Raw genomic sequence first — 17,599 nt, forward strand, 5'->3', positions numbered from 1 at the left:
AATATATAAATGCATGCATGAACAGTGCAGAATGAGGCCATTCAACCACACACATAGGTAGCCAGCAGGGTGAGGGCAGCGTTGAGTACATTTCTCCCTCCCGTCTCTATAGATTTGTGCATGGTGTCCCTTCGGACATGATCCATGTTGGAGCTCGAGAGGAACTTGAAGATGACTTGGGTGACTGATGCGGTGTATGACACAGGCCAGACCTGTGCCACATACAGCTACACCGAGAGTACCTCACACCTGATGACCAGGTTTTTGCCCACAATGGAGGGGGAGCGTTGCTCCCATATGCTCAGTTTCTGTCTTACCTTGACGAGACGCTTCTCCCAGTTTTTGGCGCATGTCCCAGCCGCTTTGTTTTTAAATTTAGAATACCCAATTTTTTTTTTATTCAGGTAAGGGTCAATTTAGCGTGGCCAATCCACCTGCACATCTTAGGGTTGTGGGGGCGAAACCCACGCACACACAGGGAGAATGTGCAAATTCCACACGGTCAGTGACCCAGAGCCGGGATCAAACCTGAGGCCTCGGCGCCGTCAGGCAGCAGGGCTAACCCACTGTGCCACCGTGCTGCCCCTAGAGGCAGCAGGGTGAACCACAGCTACACCATGCTGCCCGCTCCTCATGGATTCTGACATGCTACCGTCCAGAAGCATACTCTCGTACACTTCCAGCATATCTGGGCCCATCCAGTCCCACAGAGCCGATTACAACGCAGCCGGTGAAACTCGTCCGGGAGTTTTACTCGTCTCAAAGGACTTGACGGCCTTTGTCAGCTCATCCAGAGTTAGCGGTTTGTCCAGTCTTTCCCGTTCGCTGTCATCTGAGACCTCCGTGATACACGGCAGGAAAGACTGGGAAGCTGTGCAGTCTGTCGGCTTCAGGCCGTACAGTCCGGCATAAAAGGATTTGCGGATTCTCAGGATGTCAGACTGCGATGACTTTACTGAGACATTTTCTTCCTACAGGCTGATGATCACAGAGTCTCTCTGTGCGCCTTTTGGAAAAAGAAACACAAGCACGTTTCATCCTGCTCCAGGGTCTGGATTCTGGGCCAGGAGATAATCTTGGAGACTTCCAAGGTAAAGAGCGAGGTTTGCTGGCTCTTCCCATCTTGGAGATCCTCCTTAACATCAACTCCATCAAATTCAGCCAAGCTGTTTCTGCAGACTTGGAATGGGAACATGTCCACCCCCCGTCTCTCTCTCTCACCTTCTGAACACATTTGAGGATGAGAAACCTCTTGATCTTCCCCTTGATTGCTTCCGACCTGAGAGATTCCCTCCAGAGAGATTCCCACCAGAGAGATGGAGACTCAGGAGAAATTTAGGGGAAGCATTGACGGAGTGGTACTGTCATTGGATTAGTAATCCAGAGACCCAGAGTCATGCTCTGGGGACTGGGGTTTGAATCCAGCCGTGGCAGATGGTGATATTTAAATTCAACAAAAAAAGTCTGAGGGGCGGCACGTGGCACAGTGGTTAACACTGGGACTGCAGTGCTGAGAACCCGGGTTCGAATCCCAGCCCTGAATCACTGTCCGTGTGGAATTTGCACATTTTCCCCGTGTCTGCGTGGATTTCACCCCCACAACACAAAGATGTGTAGGTCAGGTGGATTGGCCACCCTAAATTGCCCCTTAATTGGGAAAAAGAATTTATAAAAAATGTCTGGAATTAAAAGTGTAAAGATGATCACGAAAACATTGTTGATTGTCTTAAAATCCCATCTGGTTCATTGATGTCCAGAAGGAATTCTGCCATCCTTACTTGGTCTGGACTACATGTGACTCCAGACCCACAGCAATGTGGTTGACTCTTAAATGCCCTCAGGGAGGGGGCAATAAATGCTGACCCGGCCAGCCACACCCACATCCCATGAACACATTTTTACCAAAAAGAGAGGTTTCAAGGTTCTTCAACCTTTCTAATCCCTTTTCAGTTCCTCAAGGTTCTCTGGGGCCAACAGTTTCACATTCAAATTCCATGTCCCCCTTCCCGCCCTCTGGTTTTCCTTTAGGTGACAGTCGGCCAGTAGGAAGCAGTCATCAAGAGAAGTCCATGAACGCAAAGGGTCACAAAGAGGAAGTCTATCCTGGAGCGGACGGACCTGTCTGGCCGTGACCATATGTATCTACGCTGCGCTCCGTCTGCAGGGTTGCTGAAGACGTCGTGCAGCTTGGCGTCTTTTACCGTTTCCATCAGGAACCTGGAGGTAGAATTCAGTTTGCTGTCGGCCCTGCCAGATTGTCCAGCCGAATCGATGATGGAGTTGAAGCCACCGCCCAGAATGACCGACATGGAAGTGGCCAACAGCAGTGGGAGTTGCTGAAGGACTGCCAGCCGCTCACTCTTTACGGCTGGGCGTACACGTTAATGAGTCTGAGAGGAGCGTTTTTGTGTGTGACCTGCTACGAGAAGGCGTCCGCCCACCACCTCAACTTCAGTCATGGTGAAATTTGTAACCCTGGTGTTTAGAGTTGCACTCAGTGGATGTTGGGGTTGTAGGTCGATCTTCGCAACGCATGTTTCTGCTGATGGATTTCTGGACCTGGTGTGTGTGTCCTTCCTTTTGTTGTCTGGGGTCTGGGGTATGTTGGTCACATTGATGCTCCCATCGACCAGAGGTTGATGTTGCCGGGGTTTTCCTCGTCTTCCTCGACTGTGATCCGGGGTGTCTGCTGCTCCCATTTATCTCGGTGCTTGGCCTCTTACATTGTGGACCACAGCCAGCTTCTCCTTCCTCATTAAGGCGGTGGCACTGGAGGTGCTGGCTGAAAGCTGCCACTTTTTACTCTTCACTAGCCAAACCATCGTTCAGTTTCCCTTGCATTTTCCACTTACGTTTCTCCCTGGTCACCGTTACCCAGGTCTCCTCATTCACTGCTGTCACCTCTTCCATTGAGTCTTCCTTTTCCAATGGGGGTGTGGTTGTGTCATCCGGGTGTGCTGGGGCCTCCACCTTTTGTTGAGGGTCCGTGTTTTCTTTTCCAGCATCTTGGACTGGGGTGGCTTTGACCCTGGAGGTCAAAAAGCAGGTCACCTCCTCTGTGGTGACCTTTTACACTCCACCACTGGTGATTTGTGCATACGCAGCACCCTGTTTTGGGCTGGCCTTGTAAAGATGGTCGGCCTCCCCATCACGGGTTGCAGCATTTGGCTTCTTTTGCAGTCCTTGATCGGGTGTGCCTCCTGAATGCTATTTTTGGCAGCAACATGTCCAGTTTTGCCACAGGTGTGACACACTCGTGGCTGCGCCGCCCAGTAAAGGTAACCTCATCTTTGGACTGAGAAATGATTGTCACGCCCTTTAGTTCCTCACTTACTTTCCTTAGCTGCCGCAAGTACCTTTCACCTACTTTCAAGCATGGTAACACTGTCATGCTTCCTTCTGCTGTTTTAAAACATTCCAATGTTTTACGTTCTTCCTCTTTAATTGTAATGCCTGCTTTGCCCCTCCCTTTTGTGGATACAGGCACGAGAGATCTGTCCTTTTTTTAAAAAAAAGTATTTTCATTTGACAAATTTTCAACAATGTACAATACAAAATAACCCCAAACAACAGAATCACCCCCCAGTGTCCCCCATAACCGCCCCCCACGCCCCCATCGCTCAACATTAACCAACTGCCAGAAGCGCATGATTAACAAACCCCAACAATCGTTGAACCCCTCGTTTGCTCCCCTCAACGCAAACGTCAACTCTTGTGAGGTCAAAAACTCCAGCCCCCCCCCCCCCCCCCCCCCGAGAGGCACAGGGTGGAGAAGCTGTCCTCCGTCCCAACAAGACCCGCCTGCGAAAAATCAGCGAGGCGATGGCTAAAACATCGGCCCGCTCGGGCCGGTTAGAGGCCCTGAATATGGCTTCCAGAGGACCGGGCTCCACATCCTCGAGAGGCAGCACGGTGGGCGCAGTGGGTTAGCCCCGGCTCTGGGTCACGGTCCGTGTGGAGTTTGCACATTCTCCCTGTGTGTGCGTGGGTTTCGCCCCCACAACCCAAAGATGTGCAGGATAGGTAGATTGGCCACGGCAAATTCCACTTAATTGGAAAAAATGAATTAGGCACTCTAAATTAAAAAAAAAAGTAAATCCCTCGAGATGAGGCTGAACATTGTCCTCAAAAACCTTTCCAGCTTTGGGCAAGACTAAAAGATATGACCGTGGTTTGCTGGGCCCCTCCCACATATCTCACAGATATTGTCCACCCCCTCGAACAGCCGCATCCTGTACCCCACCTTCAGCTGTATCAGCCTCAGCCTCGCACACAAAGTCAAGGCATTTACCCTCCAGAGCACTCACACCACAATCCCTCTTCCAGCCCCGCCCCAGCTCTCCCATTTCATCTTCATTCCCTCAATCGACACCCTATGCTCCTCCAGAACCCTCCCATAAATCGCCGAGACGACCCCGCCTCCAGCAAGAGGAGGCAGGCGCTATCGGAAGGTTGAGGAAAACCTTCCTCGCAAAGTCCTGCACCTGCACATACCTGAAACGTTCCCCAATGCCAACCCATACTTCTCTCCCAGCTCCTCCAAACTCGCAAATCGTGCCCCCCCCCCACCCAGGAACAAATCCTTAATTTCCAGTCGCCATCCCATAATAATACAGCAAGTTTGGGAGGCCTAACTCCGCCCCCAATGTGCCATCCCGTCTGCAGTATCACCCTCCTAATCCTGGCCACCTTCCCGCCACCCCCAAACAAACAAGATCAATCTGTCCATCCCCTGAAAATGACTTAGGTGGGGCAGCACGGTGGGCGCAGTGGGTTAGCCCTGCTGCCTCACGGCGCCGAGGTCCCAGGTTCGATCCTGGCTCTGGGTCACTGTCCGTGTGGAGTTTGCACATTCTCCCCGTGTTTGCGTGTGTTTCGCCCCCACAGCCCAAAGATGTGCAGGGTAGGTGGATTTGCCACACTAAATTGCCCCTTAATTGGAAAAAATGAATTGGGTATTCTAAATTTTAAAAAAAGACTTAGGAAAAAAGATCGCAGACATTGAAACAAAAACAAGAACTGCGGCAAAACATTCATTTTAACTGCCTGCACCCGACCCGCCAGCGACGGATGGAGATTGTCCCACCTCAGAAAATCCGCATTCACCCTCCCCACCAAATTAAACTTTTGAAGCCCTGCCCACTTGCATCCCCAAATACCTAAAATGAGTCACCGCCAGGTGAAATGGCAGCCCCCCCCCCCCCCGGAAGACCACAACATGCTCGCTTTTCCCGAAATTCAGTTTGCATCCCGAAAACGTCCCGAGTAAACCCATTATGCTCCCCATGGGCCTGCTCGGCTCAGAAATGTACAGCAGCAGATCATCTACATATAGGGACCCCCTATGTTCCATCACACTCCGCCCGCCCCCCCCTCATTCTCCCCTTCCTCAACCCCAAGCTCCTCAGCGCAATGGCTGAAGGCTCTATAGCCAGTGAAAACAGCAAAGGGAACATGGGACATCCCTGCTTTGTAACCCAGCGTAATGCAAAATACCCAGAATTGATTCTGTTTCTACGCACGCTCACCATTGGCTCCTTATACAGCAGCTCACCCATGCCACAAACTTTGAACCCCGAGTCTCTCCAGTAACGCCATCAAATAACTCCGCTCGACCCGATCAAACGCCTTCTCCGCATCCAACACCACCACTACGTCCGTCTCCCTCCCCTCCGCTGGAGAAAGCACCACATTCAACAACCTCCTCGAGAACAGCTATCTTCCATTTATAAACACCATCTGGTCAATCCCAATCACATTTGAGCGACACCCTTCCAACCTTAACACCAACACCTTTGCCAGTATCTTGGTATCCACATTCAGCAGAGATATGGGCCTATACGACCCACATTCCACCGGATCATTGTCCTTCTTTGACAACAAGGAGATGGAAGACTGCCCCATCTTTGCGGCAAGACACCCCGCCCCATCGCCATCCCAAACATTCCCACCATCAACAGCGACAACTTGTCCTTTAATTTTTAAAAAAATTTCGACCGGGACCCACCGAGCCCCGCAACCTTCCCTGCCTGCAGCCCCCCCAATCGCCACCTTCACCTCCTGCTCCCCCACCGGCTCATCCAACCCTGCCCTCTCTAACTCTTCCAATCTCAGCCCATCTAGAAACTCCCTCATCTCTCGCTCCTCCGGCGCCGAGGTCCCAGGTTTGCTCCTGGCCCTGGGTCACTGTCCATGTGGAGTTTGCACATCCTCCATAAAAAAAATAACACTGCCCCTGGATGCAGATCGGAGGTGTTCACAGGGACCACAGAAGCACAGAGACAGGCTGGTTAGAAGGCCCGCTTCAGTTCTCTGGCAATTTGGCCCAGTTGTTTGCTTATACTTTAGGCCCCCTCGTCCTCACCCATCACACCCTCTCACTCCCCACATCTCCATTCACACCATCCATGCCCCACCCACTTTCTAATTTCCCCTCATACCCGCTATCCCAACTCATGTCGCCGACTCATCCTGTATTCCCTTCATACCATCCATGCCAACTCATATTCCCCACCTGTTGCTCTTTTAAAAATGTTGGTGAACCACAAGCCTTTCCCTTATATCAATCAAATGACCACACAACCAGTTAGTTAGTTCAAAAGATGGTTTATTTACACCCACAAGAGTTACCTCGACATGCAAAGAATCTGCTGTTCACCCCGGTCGCTGCCGGTGGTAACTCTACGGGAATGCTCGGGGGGTGGCCTGTTGGGGGGGGACTTCTTCACCAGTTAAACTACACCTATCAGCTACAATAACCTATACTTTTTTTTTAAATAATTTTTATTGGAATTTTTTACAGAAAATATAAAAATATAACAAGTATAGCAACAAGCAGTAATATGCAACTATCAGCCCCATAACACCCACAATTCCCCCCCATACCGTAACATCACATGTATCACACCCCCCCCCCCCCCCCCACCCCAACAAGAGAACTTAACCATACATTTAAATTAAATAAATCAAATTTAAATAAAATAAGCCAACATAATCAACGTCCCCCCCCCCCCCCCCCCCCCCCCCCGGGTTGCTGCTGCTACTGTCCCAGTACCCTATCGTTGAGCCAGAAAGTCGAGGAAAGGTTGCCACCGTTTAAAGAACCCTTGCACCGATCCTCTCAGGGCGAATTTAACCTTCTCAGGCTTAATGAAGCCCGCCATGTCATTGATCCAGGTCTCCACGCTTGGGGGCCTCGCATCCTTCCACTGTAGCAAAATCCTTCGCCGGGCTACTAGGGACGCAAAGGCCAGCACACCGGCCTCTTTCGCCTCCTGCACTCCCGGCTCTACCCCAACCCCAAAGATCGCGAGTCCCCATCCTGGCTTGACCCTGGATCCCACCACCCTTGACACTGTCCTCGCCACCCCCTTCCAGAACTCCTCCAATGCCGGGCATGCCCAGAACATATGGGCATGGTTCGCTGTACTCCACAATAACCTATACTTAACGGCGCTGTGCAAATGGACAAGGCCTTTATCTGGGTTTCACTTGGCTGGTTCGAAGAAAGTGGCTCTTTCTCTGCTGGGCTCATCCGTCAGGTAGCGATCGTTGGTCTTGAACTTAGCTGGCTGTTCCTGCTGCAATTGGGTTGGCTAAGGCCGGATCCAAAAGAGACAGAACACATGGCTGTGTCCTCTTTTATCCCTCTGGGATTTCGCACTCTTTGGGGCGGGCCTTAACCTTGGACCCAATTGTTCGACAGGGCTCTGATCACCGTCTTCGATTTCGGCCAATAAAGGGGCGGGTGCCTTGGTGGCTGGGCGGGTCCTTAGCGGTCATTGACCTTGGCAGTTGGGCTTTCTGAGTAAGGGGAGTGGCGTCGATCAGTCTGTGGCTGCACCGGTTGTTTGACTGGAGTTCTATTGTCCTGGGAAAATGGGCCATTAAAATGCAAACGAGCGGGGGTTTCGATCAGGTCTGATTACCTGATTCAGATACACGTAGGCCATGTATCTGTCTGAGTCCTGGGTTGGCCAGAATTCCCATGGTCCTTTGCCGGTTGCCACCTTAGATGGCTACACACACTTCTCATTTGCCCTCATACCCACTATCCCAACTCATGTCTCCCACTAATCCCCTCATACAATCCATGCCAGCTTATGCTTCCGACTCATACCCAAGGCCCCTCATATCTTCGATGCCAACTCATAGAGCTTTCAAGCTCATTCACCTACTGCACAAAACTAATGAACCCTTACACCGGGGATTTGGCGGGGGCGGGAATTGCGGCGCACCGGTCGGCGGCCGCTGGCAGTGCCCCCCCCCACCCGGCGATTCTCCAGCCTGCGATGGGCCGAGTGACCACCCATTTTCAGCTGGTCCCACCGGTGTAAATTAGAGTAGGTACTTACCGGTGGGACCTGGCTGCGCGGGCGGCCTCCGGGGTCCTCAGGGGGATCTGGCCCCGGGAGGCGCCCCCACGGTGACCTGGCCCACGATCGGGGCCACCGATCTGCGGGCGGGCCTGTGCCATGGGGGCACTCTATTCTTCCGCGTCGGCGGCTGTGGTCCTCCGCCATGGCCGACGTGGAGATGAACTCCCCCTGCGCATGCGCTGGAATGACGCCAGCACACACTGGCGCTCCCGCGCATGCGCCAACTCACGCCGGCCGGAGGCCCTTCGGCGCCAGTTGGTGTGGCGCCAAGCCCCTTCCCCACCAGCCGGCGCAGCGCAAACCACCCCAGCGCCGGCCTAGCCCCTGAAGGTGCAGAGGATTCCGGTTCACGCCACTCCTCGACGTCGGAGTTGCCCGCCCCGCTGATTCACACAGAGTCCCGCCACATATCTTTAAATAGTAGAACCTGTAAGTACTTTTTATGGGGCCCAATCAACTAAATAGAAGAACACAAATTAACTGCTGGACAAATTAAAAGGGGTCGCTCCTTATGAACAACCGGAGCACAGCCGAAAAGGAATAAAGAGGAAAAGGAAACTTAAAAACCATCAAACCAAGATGTGAATAGCAGGGTGGATAAAGCAGCCCAACCCCTGCGGTGCCTACCGAGCACAGAAGGCCTCGATGGTGCCCGTGGACACCACATGCTCCCTTTCCAGGGACACCGGCCGCAAATGTGGCTGCATAAGAGGGGCAGACAGTCAGGTCAGATGACTCCCTCAATCGCCGGCTGCCTGGACCTTTCTATGGCAAGCTTGGCCAGGCCCAGGGGCAGGTTCACAAGGAGGTCCCCTCCCCCGCATTGGATGCCCGTAGATCAGGTGCATGGGGCTGAAGAACCTGTTAGTAATTGCCAATCTTCCATCTTGTGTAAATAATCATTAAACCATTGACAAGTGATTGCAGCAGTTAAGCTTCTCCCCAGGTGTTATCAAAATAGCCTGGGCTATCAGCCAATTCTCTTGGGGAGGGTTTAAAATAACTTAACAGGGTTGGGCACCTGGAGGTAACATTAGTTAGGAAATCCAAGGTGAGCAAAGACAGACAGCACTAAACTATGAAATATTTGACAAAGTGAAAGGGAATGGAATATATTTATTTTCCCCGCTGCAGCTATGTGAATGCCTGGAGTGCGGTAAATAAATTGGTGAGCTGCAGGCACAGCTAGTCAGGTGGGATTATGTCTGGTGATATTGGAGACCTGGGTCAGGATAGGGAAGGAATGGGTCGCAAATACTCTGGCATACCTCAAAGACATGGAAGGCAAGAAAGATGGAAAGCTGGTGGGAATGGAGGAGATCGCAAACCGAATTCTCCGGCCATTCGCTGGCAGTGGGATTTTCTGGTCCTGCCTGCAGTGCACCCCTGCCTGCGGGTTTCCAGGTGGCATGAGGTGGTTTCAATGGGAAATCCCATTGGCAAGCGGTGGGCATAGAGAATCCCGCCACCAGTGAAGGGCCGAATGCTCAGACTTCATTATCAGCACATCCCAGTCCAAAGCCGACATCTCCATGTCATGGCTGCCATCTACACCACAATGTGCCCACCCCTGTCCAATGCCATCATCTCCATGTCATGGCTACCATCGACACCGCAATGTGCCCACCCCTGTCCAATGCCATCATCTCCATGTCATGGCTACCATCTACACCACAATGTGCCCACCCCTGTCCAACGCCATCATCTCCATGTCATGGCTACCATCGACACCGCAATGTGCCCACCCCTGTCCAATGCCATCATCTCCATGTCATGGCTACCATCGACACCGCAATGTGCCCACGCCTATCCAACGCCATCATCTCCATGTCATGGCTACCATCTACACCACAATGTGCCCATGCCAGTCCAACGCCGTCATTTCCATGTCATGGCTACCATCTACACCGCAATGTGCCCACCCCTGTCCAATGCCATCATCTCCATGTCATGGCTACCATCTACACCGCAATGTGCCCACCCCTGTCCAATGCCATCATCTCCATGTCATGGCTACCATCTACACCACAATGTGCCCACCCCTGTCCAACGCCATCATCTCCATGTCATGGCTAACACCGACATCGCAATGTGCCCACGCCTATCCAACGCCATCATCTCCATGTCATGGCTACCATCTACACCACAATGTACCCACTCCTGTCCAACGCCGGCATCTCCATGTCATGGTTACCGTCGACATCGCAATGTGCCCACCCCTGTCCAACGCCGGCATCTCCATGTCATGGCTACCATCTACACCGCAATGTGCCCACCCCTGTCCAACGCCATCATCTCCATGTCATGGCTACCATCTACACCGCAATGTGCCCACCCCTGTCCAACGCCGGCATCTCCACTTCATTAGCAGCGGTAGCAGAGTGGACTCGCAAAGGAGAATCCAACCCAGGGTGTCCTATAGGAGTCACGTGTCAATTGGTTACACTGAAGAAACATTACAGGTACCAATACACCACTGATGTATTTTATAAAGCTACCAACCAGTGGTAAAGATATAGAGGAAGACATTTGCAGTGATGCAAAAACCATAGGATAAAAGGAGGGCTTGAATATGGACCAGGATAGTAACAGTGTAAAAGGCTGAAAGGTGAAGAGTTCCTGATGTGTGTACAGGAGATCTTTTTTGTTCCACATCAGTATGTTCTAGTTTAGTGAGGTTCCTTTAGATCTGGCCCTGAGGGAACAGGTGGTTCAAATGGATCAAGTGTCATTGGGGAAGTGTCATTATGTAATCATAAGGTTTAAGTTGGCTCTGGAAGAGGACAAGGAGCAATATCAAGTAAAAATACTGCGGCACGGTAGCACAGTGGTTAGTGCTGTTGCTTCATAGCGCCAGGGTCCCAGGCTCCATTCCCAGCTTGGGTCACTGTCTGTGCTGAGTCTGCACGTTCCCCCCTTTTCTACGTGGTTTCCTCCGGGTGCTCCGGTTTCCACCCACAAGTCCCGAAAGACGTGCTGTTAGGTGAATTGGACATTCTGAATTCTCTCTCAGTGTACCCCAACAGGCGCCGAATGCGACAATTAGGGACTTTTCACAGTAAATTCATTGCAGTGCTAATGTAACCTACTTGTGACACTAATAAAGATTATTATTATTATTATTATTATTATTAACATTCATGGTGCCCCGAGGAACCTTCTTTGCCCAATGCTGTACCCAGCCAGCCCTCTGTCCAGCATCCTCCCCCAACAGCTCCTATTCCTCCTTCACCCCCTGCCCTCTTTCTAACAAGCTGACCTCTTCCAGGGCCTCACTGTCTCTAGATTCACACCACTCTGGCCATCCTATGGGATGCACAGCAGACCACCACATTGACCAAGACTCTTGCAGGAGACTATTGGAGGGAGCCAGCTGCCCAAGTCCAGGCAGCGAAACAACAGCTGTAGAATGACCTGCACAACGTTTGCTCTCCTGAACAGGTGATACAGGTTGTGTTGCCTCTGGCTGCTGCTCCTATAGAGGGGTGAGTTTTTAATTCTGTCATGGTAAAGCCAGCATTCTGTACCCATCCCTAATTGCCCTCGGAGGTGATGGCGAGTTGCCTTCTGGAAACGCTGCAGTCCATCTGGTTGTGAGGTGGGAGGTGTCACGTTATGGACACAGCGACGGTGAAGGTACAGCGATAAGTCAGGACGGTGAAGGTACAGCGATAAGTCAGGACGGTGAATAACGTGGAGGGAAACTTACAGGCAGTAGTGTTCCCTTGCATTGGCTGTCCTTATCCATCTAGGTAATAGAAGTCATGGATTTTGAAGATGCTGCCAAACCAGGTTTAGTAAGTCACGGCGTTGCATCTGGTTGGTGGTACACACGGCTGCCATCACGTTTCAGTAGTAAGGGCAGCACGCTGGCGCAGTGGTTAGCACTGTTTCATCATGGCTTCGAGGTTCCAGGTTCGATCCCGGCTCTGGGTCACTGTCCGTGTGAGGTTTGCACATTCTCCCCATGTTTGCGTGGGTTTCGTCCCCACAGCCCAAAGATGTGCAGGTTAGATGGATTGGCCACACTAAATTGCCCCTTAATTGGAAAAATTTAATTGGATACTCGAAATTTACATTAAAAAAACTTTTTTTTCATGTTTCAGTGGTGGAGGGGTGAATATTTAAAGCGGTTGATGGGATGTTGATCAAGCCCAGTTTCCTGGCTGGTGTCCAGCTTCTTGGGTGCTGTCAGAGCTGAACTCATTCACATAAGTGTTGACTATTCCATCACACTCCTTTTAAAAAAAAAAAAAAAATTTGAAGTACTGAATTCTTTTTTTTTCCCCAATTGAGGGACAATTTAGCGTGGTCAAATCACCTCCCTGCACATCTTTGGGTTGTGGGGGTGAGACCCACGCAGACACGGGGAGAATATGCAAACTCCACACGGACAGTGACCCAGGATCGGGATCGAACCCGGATCCTTAACGCCATGAGGCAGCAATGCTAATCACTGTGCCACCGTGCTTCCCTTTATTGATACAGCAGGTCATTGGTGACCCCATGAATGTCAGAATCTTCAACATGTGCGGTTCAGCAAATGTAATGTAAGAGCAGCAGCTAGCGTTGAAACTTCAAAAAGCAGAACCACAAAGCTTATCTCAATTGTTGTCGTTTCAATTATTTTCTGATTGGATCAGAGGTTCTGTTTAATTTTGAATGAACAGAAATACGACAGATTTGCCTGGTGGGATAATCCAGAACAAGAAGAATGTGTTGACGCTGGCATCAACGGGCCTCCAGGCCCAGCCGTTCTTCCCTTCCTTGGGGGCTAGCACGGCACCAGAGTGCTGTGCGCTGCTCCGGCGCCGCAAGCCAGCCCCACATGGCCGGCGCGGGTCCGCGAATACGAGGCACAGATGGCACGGGTACGCGCAAGCGTGCTATGGCCGTTTCCGCACCGGTGCCCCGGGCAACATGGCGGAGACCGACAGTGGCCCGGCATGGAGGAACATAGACCCCCCCCCCCCCGGAATGAGACCGCCCGCCAATTGGTTGCCCCCGATCGCGGGCCTGACCACCGTGGAGGCCCCCCCCCCCCCCCCCCCGGCCGAGTCGGCACCCCCCCGCCCACCAGGACGGCACCCACAGCCAGAACGCTGATGTCCCGCCGGGTAGGACCATACGTGAACGACGCCGGCAGGACTCAGCGAAAATCGGCAGGCACTCAGCCCGTCGAGCGCGGAGAATCGGCGACCACGCCTGCGCGATCGCTGCCGATTCTCTTGTCGCCGGAGAATCGGCGGCCCGGCGTCGGAGCGGCATGGCGGGATTCGCGCGCCCCCCCGGCGATTTTCCGACCCGGAGAATCCCGCCCAATATCTTAAAATTAGAGCAAAACCATTCTGCACTGAAATCCGTGAACATTTTAGCCTTCTGCACAGAGAATAATGAAATTCTACCGTCCGGGGCCATGGCTGCTGTGTCAATTAGAAGTGGTGATTGGAATTTGTAATACAGGGGGTCCTCAGACTTGAGATACGATTGGTTCCTCAAAACCATGTCGGAACTTTAGAACCAATTTTCCCAGAGGAACAATGTCAAAAATGGGTGATTGGTTTGTGAACACGTTAATGTCCAGTTCTTCAGGCTTTTTGGCACCCAGATCTATAATATTTCTCTTCATTCAAAACTAAACTGAATATCTGCTCCAATCAGAAAATAATTTAAATAACGATTGAGATAAGCTTTGTGGTAAACCACTTGTCTGAAGTTATGGGTCAACCAACAAGTCATTATTGGAGATTAGGGGCAGCACGGTGGCGCAGTGGGTTAGCACTGCGGCCTCACGGCGCCGAGGTCCCAGGTTCGATCCCGGCTCTGGGTCACTGTCCGTGTGGAGTTTGCACATTCTCCCCGTGTTTGCGTGGGTTTCGCCCCCACAACCCAAAAATGTGCAAGATAGGTGGATTGGCCACGCTAAATTGCCCCTTAATTGGAAAAAATGAAGTGGGTACTCTAATTTTTTTTTTAATTATTGGAGATTAAACTACAGGGCTATGCTGGGACATGAGTCTAGCGCAGTGCTCGGATATTTATTGTGCTCATGCTCTCGGTGTAAGTAAACTAGGCACACAAAACTAAGACAGATAGCACAGCCTCCCCCATTCCACTGTCCCCTGTCTGTCTCCATACCTCTGTCCTGCAAGGCTACATTTCTACCACCAAAATCAGTGGGATGCTTTTCTGCGTCTGCCCGAACTGAGATCAATAGATTTTTCTATTAGGTAGTAGATCTGGGAGATAATTAGAAAAACAGGTAAATGCAGGGAAGGTGCAGATTAACCACGATTTAATAGAATAACATAACCGGGCTTGAGGGGATGGAATCGAATGTTTGTGTTCCTATTCCGTGGCTGTTCTGAAGTAGGGAAGTTAATAAGCTGAAACGTTTGTCATTTCCAACGTGATAAAGTATTGAAGGCACTTACCAATGAGTTTCAAATCTGTACTCCATTTCCAATGTCCATTCACAATGGTATAAACCCCTTGGTCAATGGGTTTTAAATTGTTTATCATCAGAGACCCATTGGATGTAAAATATCGCAAACGTGATTTGAAGTTTTGATTTGGTTCCTCTGGTTGGTTACCTGGTGCATAATCCAAAATAGTAAACCGGTTTCCATCACTGCCAGTAAACTCCCATTCAACACTGTCACTCAGATCAGCTCCACGTTCAGGATCCAGTAAAACTGATGAACCAATGACACCAAAAACTTCTTTTCTTCCATCTGATTAACAGAAAATGTATTCTTTTAACTTATGGCAGTAAAACACAGAACTACAATTTTAAAAACTATGAAGAAAAGCAACAGCAAATGCTGAAGAGGCTCCACTCCCCCATGTGTCACCTCAGGAATGGGACCGGGGCGGCAGCATGGTGGCGCAGAGGTTAGCACTGCTGCCCCATGGCACCAGGGTCCCAGGTTCGATCCCGGCTCTGGGTCACTGTCCGTGTGGAGTTTGCACATTCTCCCAGTGTCTGCGTGGGTTTCACCCCCCACAACCCAAAGATGTGCAGGGTAGGCGGATTGGCCACGCTAAATTGCCCCTTAATTGGAAAAAAAAATGAATTGGGTGCTCGAAGTTTAAAGAAAAAGGAATGGGACAGGGGGACTGACACATCTCTCTCTCAGGAGGTCGGAAGGCAGTGAGAAGAGTAAGGAAAGTGGCTGCATCGGGGGGTGGAGGGGGGTGGGGGGGAGGGGTGTGGGGGGTGGGGGGGGGAGGGGGGTGGGGGGGTGGGGGGAGGGGGGGAGGGGGGGAGGGGGGTGGGGGGGAGGGGGGGAGGGGGGTGGGGGGGAGGGGGGAGGGGGGGAGGGGGGTGGGGGGGAGGGGGGGGAGGGGGGGGGGGGAGGGGGGTGGGGAGGGGGTGGGGAGGGGGTGGGGGGTGGGGGGTGTGGGGGGTGTGGGGGGTGGGGGGTGGGGGGTGGGGGGGTGGGGGGGGGTGGGGGGGGTGGGTGGGGGGGTGGGGGTGTGGGGGGTGGGTGGTGGGGGTGGAGGGGGTGGGTGGGAGGTGTGTGGGGTGGGGGGGGAGGCAGGGAAACGTTAACAAACTTGGAACAGAGAAAAAGGAGAATGCAGGCGGAAGACGGGAGGGCCGGCTGGGTTTTTTTTTTCCTCTGCACGGGGGGGGGGGGGGGGGGGGGGGGGGGGGGGGGGAACAGCACGGGGGGGGGGGGGGGGGGGGGGCAGCCAGCCGGGGGGGGGGGGGGGGGGCAGCACGGTGGTGCAGTGGTTAGCACTGCTGCCTCACGGCACCGAGGTCCCAGGTTAGATCCCGGCTCTGGATCCCTGTCCATGTGGAATTTGTACATTCTCCCCGTGTCTGCGTGGGTTTCGCCCCCACAACCCAAAGATGTACAGGGTAGGTGGATTGGCCATGCTAAATTACCCCTTAATCATAAAAAAATGAATTGGGTACTGTGAAAACATTCTTTTTTTCCCAAAAGTCTGTTTCAATTATCTCCTGATGTTAAATTTTCTTTCATAGCAATTGTGTAGAAGCAACTTTAGGTTTACCACATTAAAAGTGCTACAACAACCAAGTTGTTGGTGAGGAGAGGGTGCCCAGAGGGTAGAAAAGAAATCCACACTTTATTTGATGATTTTCTTTAAATGATGTTTTTGTGATATTATTTGTCTTTTATGCCAAGGTGAAAAGAATGACAATCTATTCTAGAAAATGTTAAAAGGTGGTTGTTAGAAGTGGTTAAACCAACTATGGTTGTTAAATGATGCGCTTAAGCAAGTTGTTAACCAGACAAAGTAGTTAAGCTTGGCAGAATCTAAAACGTGGTTTGCATGAGGTTATGCTGAAATATCAATTACACAACTGTGGTTCATGACATGTGTTGGTGTTTAAGGAAAAATCATTATGTTTCCTTTTAATTTATTCCTGGGATGTGGGTGACGCTGGCTAGGCCAACATTTATTGCCCATCTCTAATTGCCCAAAGAAGTGGTAGTGAGAGGCCTTCCTGAACAGCGGCAGTCATAGAACATAGAACAGTACAGCACAGAACAGGCCCTTCGGCCCTCGATGTTGTGCCGAGCAATGATCACCCTACTCAAACTCACATATCCACCCTATACCTGTAACCCAACAACTCCCCCTTAACCTTACTTTTTAGGACACTATGGGCAATTTAGCATGGCCAATCCACCTAACCCGCACATCTTTGGACTGTGGGAGGAAACCGGAGCACCCGGAGGAAACCCACGCACACAGGGAGGACGTGCAGACTCCACACAGACAGTGACCCAGCCGGGAATCGAACCTGGGACCCTGGAGCTGTGAAGCATTGATGCTAACCACCATGCTACCGTGAGGCCCCTAAGTCCTTGAGATGTAGGTACATCCACAGCGCTGTTATGGAGGGAGTAATCAGGATTTAGACCTAGTGAAGGAACAACCGTTTGATTTCCAAGTCAAAATGTTAAGTGGCTTGAAGGGAAATTTCCAGGTGACGGTGTTCCTAGTCTTGTCTTTCTCGATGGTAGTGGCCGTGGGTTTTGCAAGGTGCTGTCTAAGGAGGTTCAGTGGGCGCGATTCTCCGCAAATGCGGCGAATCGTAAAGGCTGCCGTGAAACTGGCCGTGTTTCACGGCAGCCTACGCGCCCCCTCCCGGGACCCGATTCTCCCCCCCCCCCTTCCCAAAAGAAAACAATTCTCTGGCCTGCATTTCTTTGCAAGCAGTATGGATCCCAATTCCCAGG

The 17,599-nt window shown here is 51.7% G+C and overlaps 1 protein-coding gene across 2 annotated transcripts in view; it reads right to left on the reverse strand.

Annotated features, from left to right (window-relative positions):
* The window catches only part of LOC119976030 (hepatocyte cell adhesion molecule-like), a 58,772-nt gene that overhangs the window by 35,515 nt on the left and 5,658 nt on the right, over nucleotides 1–17,599 (reverse strand). For both annotated transcript variants that reach the window (XM_038816107.1, XM_038816106.1), the window contains exon 2: nucleotides 14,813–15,112. In XM_038816107.1, the coding sequence (XP_038672035.1) occupies nucleotides 14,813–15,112 (300 nt within the window). The remainder of the gene's footprint in view (nucleotides 1–14,812; nucleotides 15,113–17,599) is intronic.

Source organism: Scyliorhinus canicula, chromosome 13 (genome assembly GCF_902713615.1).
Source record: "Scyliorhinus canicula chromosome 13, sScyCan1.1, whole genome shotgun sequence".
Classification (NCBI taxonomy): Eukaryota; Metazoa; Chordata; class Chondrichthyes; order Carcharhiniformes; family Scyliorhinidae; genus Scyliorhinus; species Scyliorhinus canicula.